The sequence below is a fragment of the Colletes latitarsis genome, chromosome 8 (genome assembly GCF_051014445.1).
Source record: "Colletes latitarsis isolate SP2378_abdomen chromosome 8, iyColLati1, whole genome shotgun sequence".
Classification (NCBI taxonomy): Eukaryota; Metazoa; Arthropoda; class Insecta; order Hymenoptera; family Colletidae; genus Colletes; species Colletes latitarsis.
In genome coordinates, this window is record NC_135141.1 from 28,459,273 (window position 1) to 28,479,394 (window position 20,122).

The following is a 20,122-nucleotide window of genomic DNA, read 5'->3' on the forward strand; positions in this document are numbered from 1 at the left end:
TTATTATATTTAGGGGTTGAGACAACCCTCTATAAAGTTCCCATTTCATTAATTCTATTAATAAAAATACGAATTTGCATAAAGATCCGCAGTCTATTAATAACAATATTGATGACGGTTGGCAGCATCAAATATCAAAGTGGTTCGTAAGTTTATATTCAAGAAAAAAATTCGGCCCATAGAGGGTTAAAGTAATTATGTTATCGACCGAACTACATGGTACTATAAAAAATTGAGGGGTAAATATCTCTTATTTGCACTACTATTAGATGTGATAGTTTGAAATATTATATATCACATGTAGCTAAACACATGAGAAAATAAAAATATTTACATTCTGTTTACTGTTTTTCCACGGCGTACGAATATCAGAGTAACAGTGCACCGATAATGTTGACGGTGATCGAACAATACAGAAGTGGAGAATGGGAACTGGAAGCAAATAAAATCGTCAAATAAAAATTAGAATTCGAATTGTTTTAAGTACGTCCACTCGAATGAACATCACGAATGGCGTTGTTTTTATTCGTCCGTCGATAAAAATTTTGCTCCCGTCCCGGTCGACGAGTGACGTACCTTTTCGACCCTCGCCGAGAAATCGGGATGAAGTAAAAAGAGCTAAACCAACAGCGGGGCGCAACATTTTGGCCTGGAAAGCTGCTTAGCCACTCGCCGCGTTCGCCTGGTTTAGCTACCCCGCGACTATTTTCTCTTTTCCAAGTCGAAAATAAAGCCGAAAGGAAAGCAGTTCGACACGCTTCCCAGACGTTCGAAAGCTTCGACCGTTGCTCTTTCCTCGAGGGATGAATATCGTTAGATATTTCTCAACGCTACCGTAATCGTTCTAAATTGTACTTTTCCCACCGTATTACCGATAATAGAGAATAAACTTGTTTCTCCGGAATCATCCAACGATTTACGGAAAGAAAATAAATGATAAAGTGGTACTGGCACCCCCGTCGTGTCGTATCGTTTTAACGCCTGATTCGATTCAACAGGCCGTTCTATTGTTCGAGAGAAATCAGTCCGAAAACGCGCGAACTCCTCGGGCGGGCAACGTTGAAATAAACGTTTCCGGGATCGAATAAATCGCACTCACCCACGTGGAAAGCAACGAGGTGCCGTAATTCAGGATCGACGCCCAGTCGGGAACGTCTCGATACGTCCTGGTAGCCCAGCTTTTGGAGAAATTGGTCCTGTATCTCCAGCGGTTTTTCGTGGCTGGCCAATCTTCTTCCGGTCTCGCCTCCGTACTGAAAAAAACCAACGTAATCTCTTAATGGATCTCATCGAAGAGCGCGCTAAACGCAGCGGGGAATCTCAACGGATCGCAGGAAAACTCAGCTGCTCGAATCTCGAATGAATACTCGCGAATAAATTTATTTACGATACAACAGTGTTAGGTTTTTATTTTTTTTTTTCAACGGGTTATGTCTCGAATTAAATCACGAATATTACTTTTCTGTATTTTCCGTCTCGTTTCTGAAAATCGCGCCTACGCTGCTTCGTTAAAATAATTATTCTACATACAGCAATTCAATTTAACATAAATTGCTAACAAATAATATTTATGAGAATCTGAATGCGTCAAATTGACGCGTACCGTAAACCTACTGTTAATTAGTTTTCGTCGTTCGGTAGGAAATCGAATGATCCACGGTTAGATCGAAACTGAGGCTCGAACGTCTCGACAATCGTGTTTATCGTCCTAGCGGGATTTTAATATCGTCGACTGTGAAACTTCCTGTGAAAGTTTCAGATTCGTTATCACCCGTACCTAAGAAACTGTTTCCTCGAATCGTCGATCGAACGGTTTCCCGGACAAGAAGTCACAGTTCGGTCAAACATCCTCTTTAGGTGCAATCAGTCGGAATACGACGAACTTTGATCTTCCCAGAATCGGTTTTACCATTTCTCTTCGATCTTTCGTCTTTGTCGACTTTGCGTATTTTTATTTCTCGCAATTTTTCCATCGTTTTCGGAACAACGCACAAGAGATTCAGCGCATCTTCGGTGTACTGTTCGACGAGGGGACTTCGAACGTTTAAATGATTAATAGAAAAGTGATTCTCCAGTTTATCGATGTTTCCTAATTTTTAGTGTTCGAGTCATAGTTTTTATACGAACGTTTTATTTCCGTGTCGCTGTGGACGGCGTTGTATTTGCGGATGACACGAATTTCTGTTTAGCGACACGGAAGCGTGACGACGGTTAAAAGTTTGTTCCGAAATATTATTAAAAATAATCGACCGCGAGCACGCGAGATTTTTACATCGTCGTTTCGCCCACGCGTAATTAAAATATCTCGTCTCTGCTCGAATATTCGCGGAAACGCCACGTTTTTGGATACAATTTTTCACATTAGCGCGTATTGTCGCCGTTTACCCGTGAAAATACTTGTTTTTCAAAATTTGAACAGATCGACGTGGTATAATAAAGACCACTGCCGATAGACATTGGAAAATATATAATTATAATTTATAAATTATTAAACCACTCTCTGTATAAAATTACTGGAATTTTATTTTTTCACCGCGAGGAGACAATTGTTTGGTTAAAAATGCGTACGAAATGTGAGGCACAATTTTTATTTAAGAAGTTTTGTTTTCGAGAAAATCGATTTTGAATGTATCTTGATTATTACTACTTACGGTTGTTATTATACACTTATTTACAATATTGTTTCATTCGAAATTGTCATTAAAAAATACAGTCTGTTTTAACTGGAACTATCCACTGAAATATTAATATCAACGATAATGTTTAAGACCAACGTTTTAAGTAGAAACATCGAGCGTTGGTCAGTCACGTTAACCAAGCCAATCAAGTAAGAAACTTACAGTAAATGATTACTGGTATTTTCGAATAAAAAGGAGGGTAAATCCTTTGAAAGAAAAGCAAAATCCAATATTTTTAAAGAAAGAGTAACGGACCGATTCACAAAGCAAATAAGCTTCTTTGTGTTTCGCTTGCTTCACAAATATTGGACTTTACTTTTCTTCTCTTCTGACGAGGTCTCTTTTGTATAAAGCTACAACAACTTTGTGATGAGATTTCCATAAATAAAAAAAATATTGTTTTCTCCAGAAAAATGTATAAATACCCACAATTTAAATTTTATTCATATATTTCCTAAATTCAATTTGTGTTGTAATAAATGAAACTTGAATCGAGCTATGGTACGTATTACGTTTGAGTGCAAAGGGTTAACAAATAGCTATTATCGTCAATTAATTTTCACTCAAAGAGAGGCAAAGTATCGTAGCAGACTAAAGAAAAATGTTTCGCGACGTGTGTTCGGTCCTCGTTAGGTAAATTCCGAAATCTATGAATGAAACAAAGGCAATAAACATTGCTCATTCGTGTGGCAACGAGCAGACGCGTGCACATAAAGGCTGTCTATATGTAGAGACGACTGCAGTACCTGCAATACTCTCGAGACGCAACCGTGGATTATTCCCTTTCTCCTAAGTTCAGCAATTCAGCGTAATTTCCTTTGGAGCCACTATCATCGCCGACAAAGCTCGTGTAGTTGTATACCCAAATTGCCATAAAAGCGCATCCTCGTTGAAGGCGAGCGAGTGTCCTCGCCGCGCTCTATACAGAGTCCGATCTAATGAGGATTTGTCTCTAAGCTACGTTAAACCATCCGTCCTCTAAATTTCCGATAATACAGACTTCGAAAGAAAAAATAATCAAACTTCAAAAACATACAACTATCAATAAACAAGAACCTAAAATTCCTTTCAAGAAAAGATTTCCCTCTTTCAGAGCCGAATAATTACCCGGTTATTTGAAAGCATATTCCTTCCTTATATCAAATACATTTATTCTTTCTTTAGAATATTATTAAAACCTTCACATTTATTGGTCACAAAATTTTTCAATATCCTTGTATATTTAATTTTTTTTCTCGAAAGTGGGTAGAATTTCAGGGGTATGTCTATTCACCAAAAATGATTGTAATTGACCCCAGCAACTGAAAATAATTTTTTTAGAAAGATTTGAAATTTTTTAATTTCACCGAAATATTTATCCACCTTCTCGAATTTTTTTCTCGAAACTGAGTAGGATTTCGAAGGTATGTCTATTCACCAAAAATGATTGTAATTGACCCTGCAATCGAAAGTAATTTTTCCAGAACGATTTGAAACAAGTGAAATTTCAGTGATACATATCAACGTATGGTCAGACATTGTATTTTCGTTTAGGAATTTTTTTCTCGAAAATGGGTAGGATTTCGAGGGTATGTCTATTCACCAAAAATGCTTGTAATTGACCCCTGTAACTATATATAATTTTTTTAGTGTGATTTGAAATTTTTTAATTTCGTCGAAAAATTTTACATCTTCTCGAATTTTTTTCTCGAAAGTGGGTAGGATTTCGAAGGTATGTGTATTCACCAAAAATGATTGTACTTGACCCCCACAAATGAAAATAATTTTTTTAGAACTATTCGAAAATTTTTTTTTCCGTCGAAAAATTTAGGCACCTTCTATTATAATTATTCAGATAACCGGGTGCTTGATAATCCGGACAATACTGTACCAGCTTTCTTAATTTCCCGATAAATCATTCTTGGGATATAAAGCGACACACAGAGGTGGACATTCGTACGTTTCGTATTTTTGGGCGCGGAGTATCTAAAAATATTCTTGATTTTCGTCTTATTGTCAATTTGACGCATTCAGATTCGAAACTTAACGTTATAGGACTCATAAATATCACTTGTTAGCAATTTATGTTGAATTGAATTGATGTAACGATATGGACGTATACTCTAATTAAAAGAAAAAAACTGCATTTCAATGCAACTGCCAACGTAGCGAATTATAATAAAAATATACACAACGAGTGTCCGTAAATCTAGTGTTAAAATTGTCCCTAGAGTTGGTCGTACATCCCATGTTTATTTGATAAAATATTTCGCTCCCGATCGTAAGTTTTCTATTACTGACGAACGAGTATTTTATTTCACCGACGTACGAATTCTCCCCCGAAATCTGTTATCGCGGTTGCTATTATTTCAACGCGACGTTCTTTTTGTCGGAATAGAATTCCGGCCAACGGGACGAAAATTCTTTTTCGAACACGAAAAGCTGGAGATCCTTCCATTCGCCAAAATCTCATCTCCAAAGAAACGGGATATTGCGAGCGGAGCCAAGCTTCGCGAGAAGTAGCTTTTCTCGAAAAAAGATTCTTCGTTCCGTCATCCATTCTCTGATCGGTCGATTCGATTTCGTCCAACGATCCGCCCTGTCAACTTGGAAACGTATTGTCGCGTGTGTCGATCGTCGATTACGGACGAAAACAAATGGCACGAATTCTCGCGAAATTTCTCTTTACAGAGCCGCGTGCAAAAGGTCTTTAATGAAGGATCATTAAAACCATCGTTATTTCGATGACCGTGCCTCTGTATCCCTTCGATGAATTGATTGGGGACCTTTCAACGTCGCGAACGCTCACAATCAGTATGGATTTTCGACGCTGTTATTGCGGATTTGTGGTCCCATTCGAATTGCTAAATTTCGAGGACTATTTCAATCACGATTCGGTCTACTTCATAGAAAACGGTCATTTATACGCATAGTACTCCGTATTGCTTGCTTATTCTTGTCAGAAAAGAGCACTGTTTGATCGAATTGAAATTTTTATGAAAATTGTTCTCAAAATTATTTTGTCGATACCGAATAATTTGAAATTTCTAGCTCGAAATGTCAACTACGTTACTTTTTGTGCAACTCGATATATGACTGGGATCGTAAGGCATAATATTACAATTTCTATGAAAAATTTCATGTTAAAAAAAACCCTGACCTCCTCAAGCGAAATCAATTGAATAATCACAAAAGTATGTGATTTGGATTAGCTAATTTTCGGAGAATCACGTGTCGTAGGAAATGTTTAGAGACTTGTATAATTTTATAGAATGCTTTTTCGAATTTCCAGGTAAATTTTCTCACGCTTCTCTCTCGATCTATTCATTTTCTAAAAGGTATTCTTTTACGCAAACTCGTTTCGCGCAAGACAAAACTGATCCTCAGACGTAACTTAAAACTAACACGGACGCTAGATGAAAGGACACTCTGAACTAACGCTGCCTCTAAAACACGAAACACTATAATCCGAATGTTTAGCCTCTATATTACGGAAGAAAATTGGAACTTGTATTTTTAGAATGGAATTATGTTTCACGGTGAAATAATTTGTCCAAGATCGAGCTATAATCGAAATTTCTAGTCTCCGTGTTACAGAAGGAAATTGGAATTGAAATTTTCGAATGCAACAATTATATGCAATTGAAATTTTAGAATAAACGCGAGCCAGTAAAAAATTTCACGAAACCATAAGGAACTTTGAAAGGAATAAGCATGCTTGACCCTTTCACTGTACCGAAATTAATTTTCTCCATTCTCTTTTGCAAAGCTATCGCGATTTTCTTTCCGTAGAAGCAAAGCACGTGCAAATATACCGAGGTCTCGTAACAAAAATTAGACGAGTGAAATAACTACAGAATGCTCGACGCCATTTTTATAATAAATTACATTTTCGATCTCTTTTTTATTATCTCTCGCGATAGTAATTGAATTTTATTACACGAACGGCAACCTTTAATTAAAATCGAGCGAATAGACGGGACGGACATTTTTTTTATACGTAAAAGCAGGAATGACAACGGATTAATTTAAAAATATATTTAATTTTCTTTGCAAAGGATTCTCCAACGGTTGTTACATCGCTACAAAATTATATTTATCTCCGTACCGAACGAGTCACACTCTTTATTAATTAAATTTCGTTCCAATTAAAACCCATAATTATATTATTTTGCTTAAAGTAATAAATTTAATAAATTCCTTTATTAAAACCGGTGTAGTTGTCCGTGTCGTTGAAAGGAATTATTAACAATTTTCGCTGCAGTTCGACGGATCTTTGTTCTACTTTTTTTCAATTCAATTTCTTAATAGAAGTCGCGATGTCAAAGCGCAAAAATATTCCTCGTCTTTATTCGACGTCTACTTATAGCAAAAGGCACGGAACTGTACCAACGATTGTTTATCATTTTTCTCATCCTTTCTGCACAATTACATTTTTCATTAGAAAAATCCGGCTCCTTTGAGAGGATCGTCGTCGTATTACGGGCGACCTGTGCTCGCGTTATTTGCTGTCGCTTCATTACGAGAACGTTTCGTGTTATTTTATGCCTTTCAGAAGGGATAAAAAGTAATGCGTCTTTTCAGAACATCCTTTCATTTCTAATGGCTCGCGTTTTATCTCGTCGCTCCTTGGAACTCGATTCAATTACCGTCGGAGAGCCCAAAGTTCAATTACGAATATTGTTTAAAACTTCTCGTAATTAATTAGCGTTTCGTTCATAAAAATAACGCTTCGAAGAACATTTAGAAACAATTCGATTGTAATTACCGCCAACGTGTAGGAGGATCGACGGTGTCTAATGACAGATATTTAATATTGCAATTATCAACAACAATTGAAGTATAATTACTGTTTTATCGTGCTCGTTAATTACCGAATTAAACGCCTCGTTCCTATTGTATCGTAACACTTTGTGCAACGCGAAGCGATTTTACCTCGAATATCGTTGATTATTTTGCAATAACAATCTACGCACGCCTAATCGATGCTCTGATTTTCGTTACTTCGTTGTAAATTGCGTTGTTTCGTTTAATTATCTCTGCTCGATCAGTGCAGCCGAATTTATTAAACTGAAGAGAATTTTAATAGCAAAATACTATGTAGACGAAAGCTATAGGGAGACTCGTGGAAAAAAATATTTATTCTATTATTTTACGTGGTTCTATATCACACAAGCTCTTCTAATAAATCTTATCAAATGAATTATTTTTTAATTGAATATTGTGGTTGAAAATATTCGATTTCAATGGAATTTTTTAAAAGTTCAGTTTGAATTATTCAATATTTCTCTGACGAGGGAGCTTTGACATTGTGCATTTTGGCGAAGTCGCTACGATCTAGACCAATCGTTTCGTCAGAAAGGGTTCAAAGAACGGAAGACGAGTGATCGATCGATCGAGGGAGAGAAGAATGACGCGAGTAAGCTATCGAGTGAATCGGCGAGCGCGCGAAACGAAGACAAGAGGCAGAAAGGGCAAAATCGGAGGTGAAATTGGCGCGAAAAGAAAGAATCCAACGATCCGAACGGTTTCAGCTTTAAAATCCTCGTTAACGTCGTGAAAGCCTTATTTTCGTTCGATGGAAACGACATTATCGATTCGCCGGACCGCACGAGAGAAACTAGGCTACCTGTATCCCTCCGGAAGCTCGCACGTAATTAACAAAACTCATTATAAACGTCCAGCACGTGGACGTATCTAGGTTCGCCATGGTGATTTCGTTCGAAGACGGAACCATACGATCTCTTCCTTAATTTACGCGGTTATAATAATTTTCTAGTAATTTTTTCTAATAGAGTAGAGACTCATTCTCTGCAACAATCGAGACATTACTTTCCCATCAATGGAAGATCTTTTCCAATGGAATAATTGTAAGGTTTATAAGAATTTATCAAAATATTTCTCGTTTAAATTAATCACTGACAGAAATGACGAAATCGTTGACGTTAATTGCAGAAAACGTGGTTATTTGGATAGACGGTTCGAACGAAATCTATTTCGACATTAATTCATAATTGTCACCGAAAGACGCTTTATCGATAATTTCGTCGAAAATTTCTCGAGTTCGAGCGAGTAATTCCAGCGTTAAAACTGGCTTGATATAATTTTAGCGGAATATCGAATAATTTATATCGTCGACTGGCTCAGATTCTAAATGACGCCTCGCTCTCGCGTAATTAATCATCAACTTAATAAAGTTGCCTATTTTGAATCTCACGGAGACGTGGTGATACAAAAATTTAATATTTAAACAACGGAGTAAAAAATACGTCAGGTACAGAAATATTACTTCTACAGGCGACGGTGAATAGTTAAAATTAACTATTATCGAGTCTTTTGGTGATTTCAATGCCACAGAAAATTACGTATCTTCTGATCAAAAGAGTTTACCGAGATTCAGTTGAACTTGAATTAATTTTCGCCATATTAGAGCAGTTTGCTCGATCCAGTTTACCGAATGCCAAATAAATAAATTTATTCACGCAGTTTAAGACGAAGGTCAGAATTGATATCGACAAATCTACCCCAACTTTGATTTCAAAGTCAGTTTACTCGCGGCCGACTGCAACTTTGAAACGTTGTCGGCCTGCTCGCGAGGAGCAATTTACGAGCTGTCGCGTTTAACGAGTCTTTTTTACGGTCGGACGTTATTTAACGATTGTTGCTTTACGACATGTGACGTCGCTACACGATTGCCCCTTTTTTAAAAGGCCGTACCTTTTTATATCGCACGCTTCCAATTGCGATGGAGGGAGAACGTTAGAGTGAACGAAATATTCCGTTTAATGGTCCGCGATAAAGTCACGATCGCTTCGTCAAAGAGCACTTCGCGCGAGGCCAAACATCGTCAAGCAACTTTACGATTTTTATGAAAGCTGTAATCTGGCCGACACGACGAGTATTTATTTACTCCGATCTATTTTACTTAGAGGAAATTATCAGACACTTGCAAACTTATGGCACGATTCGAAAAGGATCATTTTGTGCCAGAATATAATGATTTTTAATATATTCGAAGTTTCGTTTTACTGGAAGATGTCATTTTCTACAATAAAATGTACTGTTCTCCGATTTTCTGTCCGTATAATACAAAGAGGACGTTTTTTCAACTGTTGTACAATACATTAGACTATATCGTATTTAGGAACTTGAAATATACACCAAACAATTTTTCTATTTAAAATTTGTCAAAAATAATTCTTTTGATTTGATCAAATTCCAAATGAAACTTAAACTTTAATTTCTGTAAGAAATATTTCTACTCCGAGTGCTGCGTAGTCAAGCTATTATAATATGTATTTTCGTGAAAGGTTTTGGTTGTTTTCCTTAAATGGACGATTGTGGTAGCAAGTTGTAGGGCGCCATAGAAACAGGTGTGTTCCACCTGCGAAACTGTGACAAAGGAAGCAGTTTATGACCGGTTCACGGAGCGAACAGGTGTTTAATTACGTAAGTGAGGAGCAAGTTCGCACGCGAGTTAACCGTCTGTCTCTCGCATTCTCGGGTTTCAGGAATTCTCAACCGAAGTACCGAAAATTTTTCGAATTTATCGGATTCTTCGGTGCACTGTGCCCCAAAAATCGCCCTACTCACTTAAAACGTTATTAAACGGACAGTATTAATAGTTGTTACGCTCTTGAGATGTGAAATAAAATAATCTTGTTCCCAAAAGCAATTCTGAAAAAGAGAAAACGTTGAGGAAAAATTTGTTTATAATATTATAACTGTTCTGGAGAGTCCAATAATTTTTGAACTAATTACGGAATAATTACTGGACTCTCGAGAACAATTATAACACTAAATAAAAATTTGTCTTTTTTGTGAACAAGATTATTTTAGATCAGACCAAAGAGTGTATCTTTTAATTCACATATTAACCATTGATACTGTCGTTTCTGAAATGTTTACTTTCAAATATAATCTCATAGAGTTTTATCATAAGCCGGGGAGAAATTTGATCGTGACGCGACTCCAGATCCGCAAAACGGATATTTCCCGTTATTCTTCTCGAAATGTTATTTAATTTCAGTCTGTTGACGTTACGGACAAACGTGTAATCAATATAGACGTAGCGATTGAACGCGAGGCCGTGATTTATCTCAGTAGCGTGTTCACGATTCACCCTCGTTCGGTGAAAATCACGTTCTCGTCGCGAACTGCGATCCCCACCCACGGCTCGTCGGTTCAATTGATTGAAAAACTCGTTATTTTTTAATTAATTTCACCCCGGTACGGTCGAGGCCACGGCGGGGAGCGACGAGAAATTCTCAAAGCTCGATCGACGAGCGAATCGGCTCGAAAGTCGCGGAAACTCTTTCATCAAGCCCTCCATTCGAAACACTTTTCTTAATACTTGATAAATGCCTCGTTCCCGTCCGATTCAGCGCCGCTGTTTACCGCGAATGGCTTTTGTTCCGTTTCTGCGCTCGACTTTTGTCGTCTGGGCTATTTTTGTAACGAATTTATTAGAACTCAATGGCGTCGCGGTGAAAATTCCCTTGAAAGCCAAATAGTCGTTTATACACGTTATATTTGGTAGAAAATTATACGATGAAACCATTGATATACATTAATAACGAGACGCGAATCGAAAGGTTGTTTAAATAGTTGGTCTACCGCGTCGATTAAATTATACGAGACCAAGTTTCCGAAATTTCCTTTGAAACAACGCCTTGCAACTATCGATGAAACTTCGAATGCACACACACGCTGTTTCAGACCATATATTTCAATTCCTTACTCTGGGATATTATTCGCAGCATTCTGTGACTTTCCCAAGAGATTTCAATTATTAATCTGATTTCTCTTCGCGCGAGTGTGCGGCTCGCGAATCTGTATGCATTTATAATTAGAAATGTAATAGAAAAAATTGAATAAATATCAATTTTGAAAAAGGCACTGTACCAATATATATCGAACATTCTAGAACCTCTTTTCATTCACCATTAGGGGTGGTTATGTATCTGAATTTTTAAAGAACATTTGGTGGTCAGTTTTAAGGAAAACAAAAATTTTGTTATGCATTCGAAGGTATATAAAAATCCAGTTTGCATTATGTATTTATTTTTCTTGCAACCTCATTATATTTTGCGTACGAGTAATGGATGAAAAGAAGTTTACAAAAATCTAGATACACAAAGGGATCGAAGAAACAACGATGGCCATTGCATCTCGAAATAACAAAGTTACGTGACCCATTTCACCAAGAAATTTTTCACCCATTCGTTAGAAACATCTCTGTCGCGTAATTCTTTTATTCCTTTATTACGAAATCCCTGGAGTCAGTTTTTCGGATAGAAATTTTTGTTTCTAAACTATGGGGCAGTCGCGTTCCGCGACATCTCCTAGTTTCCAAACTGACAATTTTATGAACTCGCGTCATCGTCGGGCATGAAAGAGTAATAGAACGATGTGTCTGCTCCCTGACGAATTTCGCGTCCAAATGAAGGAAAAGTACGTCACGATTGCGGTGAAACGCAAGTTTGCAAGTACCTAACACCTATCTTCCAGCGTCGCGCGAGCATGACGGATGAGCTTGACGCGTCAGGCCTGTCAAAACCTCGAAATGCACTGTCAGAGTTGCGAGAATACCGAGCACCGGCGTAAGTCGAAACGTTCATTTTGCGTAGGGAACTCCGTTGATATTGCAGGATAATAATTACGTCTTCGAACTTTGAATTGAACGTGAATTCAGTCGATAATTCATTGCGAATGCAATATTTATATTTGGAAATTTCAATACGACGAGAAACATTTCCCTGGTGCCTCTAGTTCACGATAAATTTCCTATAAATCAATTTTATAATCGATATCGGACGATATGTATTTGGTAAGAATTTCCTTGACAATTGTCTTCTTAAATGTGATTTTTAAAATCTAAATTTTACAGTGAAAAACAGTCCTGAATAAGGGAAAAAGAAAACTGCTTCCAGTGCAATGACTGACGGTCAACAAAAAAATTCCTCAAATTCGGGGGGCGATTTCTTAATTACTCTGCAATCAATCTCCCGGTAAAAAGAGTCCCCCCAGTTAATTCGGCCAGTGTGAAGGGAACGAGCGTCTGTGCAGCCGTCCCTCGGATGTGTAAAAAGCGTCAGCGTTTCGGGCGCTTAATCTGGATAACAAATGATCTTAAAAATATCCGTCACGTCGGTCCTTTAACGGGGGAAAAAGCAGCCCGAGTCTGGGCAAAACGAGCAACCTCGATTTAGTTTCGCGCGGCGCAAAAAGAGGTTCATTTAGATACCAGACGCACGAATAATACAGATAAATGGCCGGGGCCATGTCGCGTTTTATTCCCTCATTTCGCAGATGGAATTCCAATAATTATTAAATCTTTTCTCGCGGTCACCGTGACCCGGCGGTTTTTCGAACGATTAAAAGAGGGCGAAAACGAATCGAGGAAAAGGAACGCGCTGTACTGTAATCGCTATTTAAAAGGAATCTGGCCATCGTGAAAAATGCAAGTTATTTTCAATTTAAAGGGTTGAACGTTCCAAACTTAATACCCCTTTTCACCGACGAGTGTTGACCGTCAAGATTTACGCAGTAATTATACGATTTTACAGTATTTCCCGCATAACTGAAATAGATATACTTCAGTTAACCGATTCGGAGTAAATTCTGGTACTGGGTTTGTTTATAAATGAGCATATTGCACTCTTGTTAAACGAATATCAACACTTTCGAAGATTTCGGGAGCTCAAAATGGCTACCGTTCGACAAGAAGATGGAATATTTCAATTTTTTTACGTCCACCGATAACTGTTTCGATCGGTGGTGCACGAAACTTCCTGTACACCGTGAAAATTCATTTGCACGTGCAAAAGGGGAGGAAAAAAACCGGATAAAGAGACCCAAGTCCATCAGTGTCATTATTGTGACCGTCTGTACATAGGCGCCGAGCCACTCGCGTACCCCCGTTAGTTGCATCCGGAGCTTCTTTCAAGAGGTTGCCTGCTATTTAAGGCCTCAGCCTCCTTTGATTACTGGCGCGTACCTCGTTATCTTTGAGAAGCCAGGCCACGTCGTACTCATTATACAAGGTCGCTCTTCGTCCGTCCGCGGAAATGGAGGGAAAAGTTTCGGCGTAGGAAAATCGGTTTGCCGGGATGAGAAAGGCAAGCAACTCCACGGCGTAATCCCCGCGTCTCGAACTACCCTTTTTGCGCTTTTACGTTTGGACCCCGTCGTCGTTTTCGACGCTACGCGCTAAAGCACTGTTTCCGTTCCACCCTTTCGATTCGACGAGCCCGAGACGCCAATGCACAGCCTGCCTCGTAAATATTTGCACCCTCTCGATGTTTGCTAAAGAAATCTGTTCGAAGCATCTGCCTTGCGAGATTTTAAGATGTTTCTTAAAACAATTCTACGACAGTCACGGACGAATAAAAAATAGAACAGGAGGATCGACAAACAGATTTCAGCCTCTTCGAAAACCACCAAAGGTAAAAAGGATTTGTTCCTTCGAAGAAGAAAGGGATTCGAGCTGCGTTTCTTATTATTTTGACTCACAGAAGCCCGGGGAAGTCGTAAAGCGATACCCAGGTGGGTTTCTACCTGCGAACGCGAGTCGAAAATGTATAATAAATTGCTGTCGTTTCCGGGCAAAATCGATTTCGAAGATACACCGGCTACACGCCCGTTTGATCGATGATTCTTGTTGCGCCGCCAATGCATTCGCCGAGCACTCGTCGTTTCCCAGAGTCGACTGTCGGATTTATAAAAAGGTGAACGACGTACCGGACGACGATATTCAATTTATAAAGAAACTGTTTACCTTTTATTAAAGTATCGGAGGCAAGTCGAGCACCCTGGCGAAGATCAGTCGATAAGGAAAAGAAAGTTTATCCATCGTAAACAGAATCTATTCCATCGCGTAACGAGAGTAATACATATTTCTCGCCGTTGAAACGATTTTCGTATCCGAACACGTCCATCTTTCGGTACCTTTAATCTCGTTGAATATCTGTTTTAACGTGACCCGAAACGCGGGGGTGGTCGATGTTATTGGTTATCGGAGATTCAGAACGATCACGTTTCCAATATACATGCTACCCGGTAAATGTATAAAGAGAAACTTAATAAAAGCAACTCGAGTCTGCATTGCTTTACAAATACCACCCCTATCTCGAACATAGAGACTCCGCGAAACAGGAAAATCTGCAAGAACATCCGACGAACAAAGTGTTCCTCGCCGTGGATCGTTTTGTTATCGAAATTATAGCCACCGACGATATTGAATTTTTGGTAGTTTTGATAACGCCAGACGTTTTCGGGAACCACGGCCCCAAGGAAGGGAACGAGAATAGCTACTGTTTCTATTTTCTATTTATTTTCGACTATGGACTTACTTGTTGCTGAAATTTATCGTTAACATAATTTCCAAGGGGCTTTCGAACTTAGGTTTTTTAGAATTTAATATTTTCCCCCCACAATTGTCGATCGTCGAGGTTTACGCAGTAATTATGCGATTTTACGGTGTTTCCCGGATAATTGAACGACTCATATTTCAGTTAACCGGTACGAAGTCAATTTTAGCACCGAGTGTGTTTATAAATGAGAATTTGAAATTCTTATTACATATTGGACTTCTTTTAAATAATCATCGACACTTTCGAAAATATTTGAATGGACAGAGTTCGCGAGACACACTGTATATTGAAACTATGTAAATGAAATTTGCTACGATGTTGACCATCGAGTTTAGTTATTCGATTTTACAGTATTTCCCGGATAACTGAACGACTCATATTTCAGTTAACCGAATAACCGAAGTTAATATAAAACAAAGTTCTCCGGAGAATATGTTCTAGTTCGTTAGTAACCATGGGGATGATTCGAGCGTTCTGCGGGCCTTGTTTCAACAGTTCTAAGTAAATTCAGGCTTCCTTTCACGGAGGATGACCGCGACTGTAAATTATACTTGTCCTTTGTTCACCGAGAGTACGACAGCCCCTCTGTACGGGTCTCGCAAAAATGACGAAACGAAATCGCGCGACTTATCCCTTCACAGAGGGATCTTGTGGTTCGCCAGGATTTCCGGTTCGCTCTGTCGCAGACGTCGTTAATGCTCGAGCACGCGATAAAGCCTGCGGGGGATATTCCGTTGAAACCCCTGGCATTTTTTCCCCGCATTTCTCTTCCCTGTTCTCGTCTCTTTTCGCGAGGATGGCCCTCGTTTTTTGCTCATTTTCATCTTTCTCTCGAATCGCGCTTTCTTATCGCGTCTCGCTTCGTTTCGCGTTCACCGAGACGTCGAAGATACTTCACCGTGGCATCCTCTGATATCTCTGTTTTGGAAATTAGTCGCCAACAAACCCCTAAAACTAATCGTTTCGAGCAACCCCAATTCATTTATTTGATTATCTGGGGTCGGAGATTCGATTACAGTCCCTATCACAGGACAGCAAATTAATAAACATTGAGAAAGGAACACGAAGTAATTCGATTATAGAAATTTTTGAAATAAAATTTAAGTTTCATATCGTTAAGATAATCGATTCTGCAACCCTGAGTATCGCAAAATAAATGAGGATAGACCCAAAATAATCAACGAAATAAATTCTTTTTACAAATTTCCACATATATTACGTTCTCTGGTATAGTCTGAGACCGATGGAGCCAAATTTTCCAAAGAAAAAACGAGATCTCCGTCGCATCGTCGCGAAATTATTCATCGAGATCCCGTCGCGTTCGCGAAGCAAAGTCCAAAGACATCCGAGACGCCAGTCGTTCATCATAAAGGCGGTGGGACGTCGTTGAACATTCCTCATTAGTATGTCCGACTCCCTCGTTAGGTTCAGCACGTAACCTTTGCGTCGTAAATCAAATGAATAATTAGCCGCGGAAGTTCGGAGCGTGCCTGAATAAACAGACAAGTCTAACAGCCTGTCCCTGCAGACGTCTTCAGCAGCGAGATCCAGAGTATAATAGACGCGAAAAGAACGGCAGAGAGAAAGAATGTACAACGATCCCTCGTTAACGTTCGCTCGGGGATCCTTGACGTGGACGTTATCGAGGGAGGTACTGTAAAACACACCTTATTCAATGATCTTTTATAGAACGATACAGCACAATATGTACGATTAAAAAGAATTCAAATATGCTAAACTTTACATGTTCCCTCAGCCTCTGAATGCTCCTAATCTGTTTTGATTTTTGACTATCATATTCCAGAACGATCTCCAATACACACAGAACCCGGTAAATAAATAAAGAGGAAGCTAATAAAAGCACCTACTCGCTAGCTTTCCAAATATCGTTCCAATTTCCAAAGCCAAGACATCGAAGATAAAAAATTCGTGAGCCTCATAGACGTGGAAAGAGCTCTCCGACCCCGTAAATAATCAACAGAAGTTCCGGGCGATGGTTTACCTGAATAAACAGAGACAAGTCGTCTCCTAACAACATGTCCCTGCAGACGTCTTTAGCGGTGGTGTCCAGAGTAAGATAGACGAGGCTGCTCTCGATCCCCGTGTGTATCCTGACCCAGCCACTTCCGGTGCCCACGTCCACGCCGACCCCCGAGTCCCACGAGGAATTGAAGGTCTCCTGCAACCTGGCTACCTTGGTGCTCCTCGTCCCCGACGAAGGGCTATCGTTTTGAATCGAGTCGCTGCTGAAGCTGTCCATCTTCTTCTCCTCCCGCGACGCCTCGATGCTATCGAATCTCTCGATGGTCTCGTCCAGATTCTCCAGGATCTCGTTCTCCAGGGTTGTTTGATCGACCCTAACGCCTCCTCCCTTCCCATCCACGGTGTCGCGAGTCTCTTCGTCCCTGTCTGCTCGTGTACGATTCACTTCGTCATCGATTTTCACTTCGTTACAGCTATTGGAATAAGTCTCCGGGTACAATCTGGAGCTCCCCAGACAATCCTCGCCGTTGATCGTCGCGTCTACGTGCCTCCCCGACGAGTCGTTCGAGCATCTTCCCCCGTCCTTCCTCGACCCGGAGCATTCGGTTCTGGCTTTATCGTCCTGGAAGCCGGGCTTGGCCGCCATGATGAAGTTCTCGTTATCGCAGTTCCTCGATCTCGTGGTCTTCGTCGATCGTTTCTTGTCCAACGCGGCCACCTTCTCGCAATGGTCCTTGGAGAACGTGAACTTGTTGATGTCCAGCTTCCGTTGCCTCAGTGAATCCTGACACTTCCTAACGACGCACTCCGTTTTCGTTCTGCTCTTGCGTTCCTTCTCCGCCGGGACCGCGCGACCCCTACCGATCTGCTCCTTCGTGGCCGTTTCGCCGGCGTCTTTGTTCTCTTTGCGCTTCGACTTCTGCTGGAACCTCTCGTAATTCGCGAGTATCTTCTGATTCAATTCGTGAATCAGCTCCAGCCTCTTGGTGATCGAATCGTTGGTCTTGTCCGCCTTCTTTCTGCCCCATCGATTCGCCCCCTCCTCATCCTCGTTCTTCGTCGATTTCTGAGGCAGCTGCCTCCTCTGTTTCTGCTTCCTGCTCGACGAACCGTCGCCGGGTATCCCGATCTCGTACTTCGAGTCGCTTTTGATGACGTTCTCCTCCACGTCGGGTCGCTCTATCACGTCCACGTCGATCGACCACGAGCCACGACGTTTCTTCTCCGCGTCCTGACGAAATCCCGACACGTTCATCAGCTCCAGACCGACTTTCGCGTTTCTGTTCTCGCGACGATCGTTCCCGCTGTCGTTGATCGCGTCGATGTCCGGCTTCTTGCGATTCTCGCTGAACTCGATGCCCCTCCTCGCGTCCGGTCTCACGGACAGACCGGTGCTGGAACCGCTGCTCAGGCTGATCCTCTCGTTCAATTCCCAATTGATCGTCGGCCGTCCCTTTGTATCGGTCACGTTCCTGCTAACTATGGGACACAGACCCAGCTTCTGATTGAGATCTTGTCGGGGGATCGTTTGTCCAGCCGTGTTTGCGCCACCACGAACCTTCAAACCCCTCGTCGACGACAATCTGCGGGACCTTCTCAGCTTGCCCGCCGTGTTCGACATGGTTTCGACGCTGGATTCGCTCGCGATCACCATCCTGATTGCAGGGATTGTTCCCGTCTTTTACGATCGTGGGGTCCTGTCGATGAGAGATGGAAAAGGAAAGGACAGGGGAGGCATCCTAGCAGACTCTGCTTTAGACGCGGGGATACCGAAAGGTCGAACGCTTGCGAGAAAAACGGTCCCTCTGGCGGCGGGTACGGGAGACGATGGACCCAACACGATCATCGTCCTCGCGTTGGGATCGAGTTGCACGTTCGAAGGGATGGTGAGAAGAAGCTTAACAACATCGTCGAGGTATTCTCGGTCGTCTGTAAAAGTGAAAAGAGCCATGAGTATTTGGGCAAAATAATTCTGAGGATTAATCGCTGCGTTTTCCTCGTTCGTGCAATTTTCCTCGTTCCGATGTGAATGAAAATCTCCCGGAAAATAAACTGTACATCCCAGATGCGTCGATTATTAAAGCAATTTTGAAAGACCACGGGTTTCGAAGACAGAGAGCAAACGAGCGTCTGGACAGAAATTTTGCGAACGCGGCGATAAACGAATCCTTCGATAGATAAATAGAAAGTGAGATACGTGATTCGAACCAACAAAATCGACGCGTTTCCCTCTTTTTGAGGATATTGCTCGCCTCTGCACCTTCCGTCGCGATTTCTAGTTGCACACAGGGTGTCCCAATTGACCCAAGAGAAACGAAACAAAGACGTTCTATAGTAAACCTTTTAAAAAAGTCTCAAATGTCAGATTTTCAGGTCCCAAAACTGCGATAGATGGATCAGACGGTCTCTTTAAAGAGATCGTTTCTCGGTTAATTGGAAAATCGGAAGCTCCTCGTATATTTATCGACGGTTAACGAGATACCAAGAAAAATTCCCGGGTAACGGGAAGAAAACGATCGCGAAGGCTTTTGAATACGAAAAACGAGAGGTCCTTCCTCCATTTGCCTCCTTTCGCGTCCCTGAAGAGGCTTGATTGATACTTGGGAGACAATGACACGAATTACCATTGTTTTGCGAGATACCGAGGAAACTTATTGCGCAAATAGCGAGGCATTAATTTCTCCCTTGGGTATGCAACGATAATTAGACGCTGCGTTCGTTTTCTACGCAATATTAATGAATCGTTAGAGATTCTTAGCGGACAGTTTACCTTAATAATTGATACGAACGACACAGAACAAACGTTTCCTTGAAAGGTCTCCTCGTGTCAGTGTCCCCCGGGAACTGGGTTGCCTTTGAGATTTTTTTTAAAGGGAAACTATAAGTCGAACGTCCCTAAAATTTTGCGCACAGTTTCGTCGAGTGCCTCGAAAGATTTTAGAATTTTTACGGCGAGAAAATCGACGTACAACGGAGTCTGTACGCTTTGAAACGATATAAAAATACTTTCGATAAATTAATCTTCAACGAATTAAAATTATTCATTTTTCACCGCGAATACTTTAATTTTATTAAACTCGTAGACACGCGTTACTTCCGTTTCGGCAA

General features: G+C 40.5%; 1 protein-coding gene across 2 annotated transcripts in view; it reads right to left on the reverse strand.

The window, feature by feature from the left end:
• The window catches only part of Phlpp (PH domain leucine-rich repeat protein phosphatase), a 107,634-nt gene extending 88,722 nt beyond the window's left edge, over window positions 1–18,912 (reverse strand). The window contains exons 1-3 of one of the 2 annotated variants that reach the window (XM_076770963.1): window positions 18,573–18,912; window positions 17,034–18,493; window positions 1,100–1,253 (exon numbers count right to left, since the gene is read on the reverse strand). In XM_076770963.1, coding sequence (XP_076627078.1) covers window positions 1,100–1,253; window positions 17,034–18,269 — 1,390 coding nt within the window. In that variant the 5' untranslated portion in view covers window positions 18,270–18,493; window positions 18,573–18,912. Of the gene's footprint in view, window positions 1–1,099; window positions 1,254–17,033 lie in introns of both variants that reach the window. The other variant, XM_076770962.1, reaches the window with a different exon arrangement.
• Window positions 18,913–20,122: the final 1,210 nt, after the last annotated feature.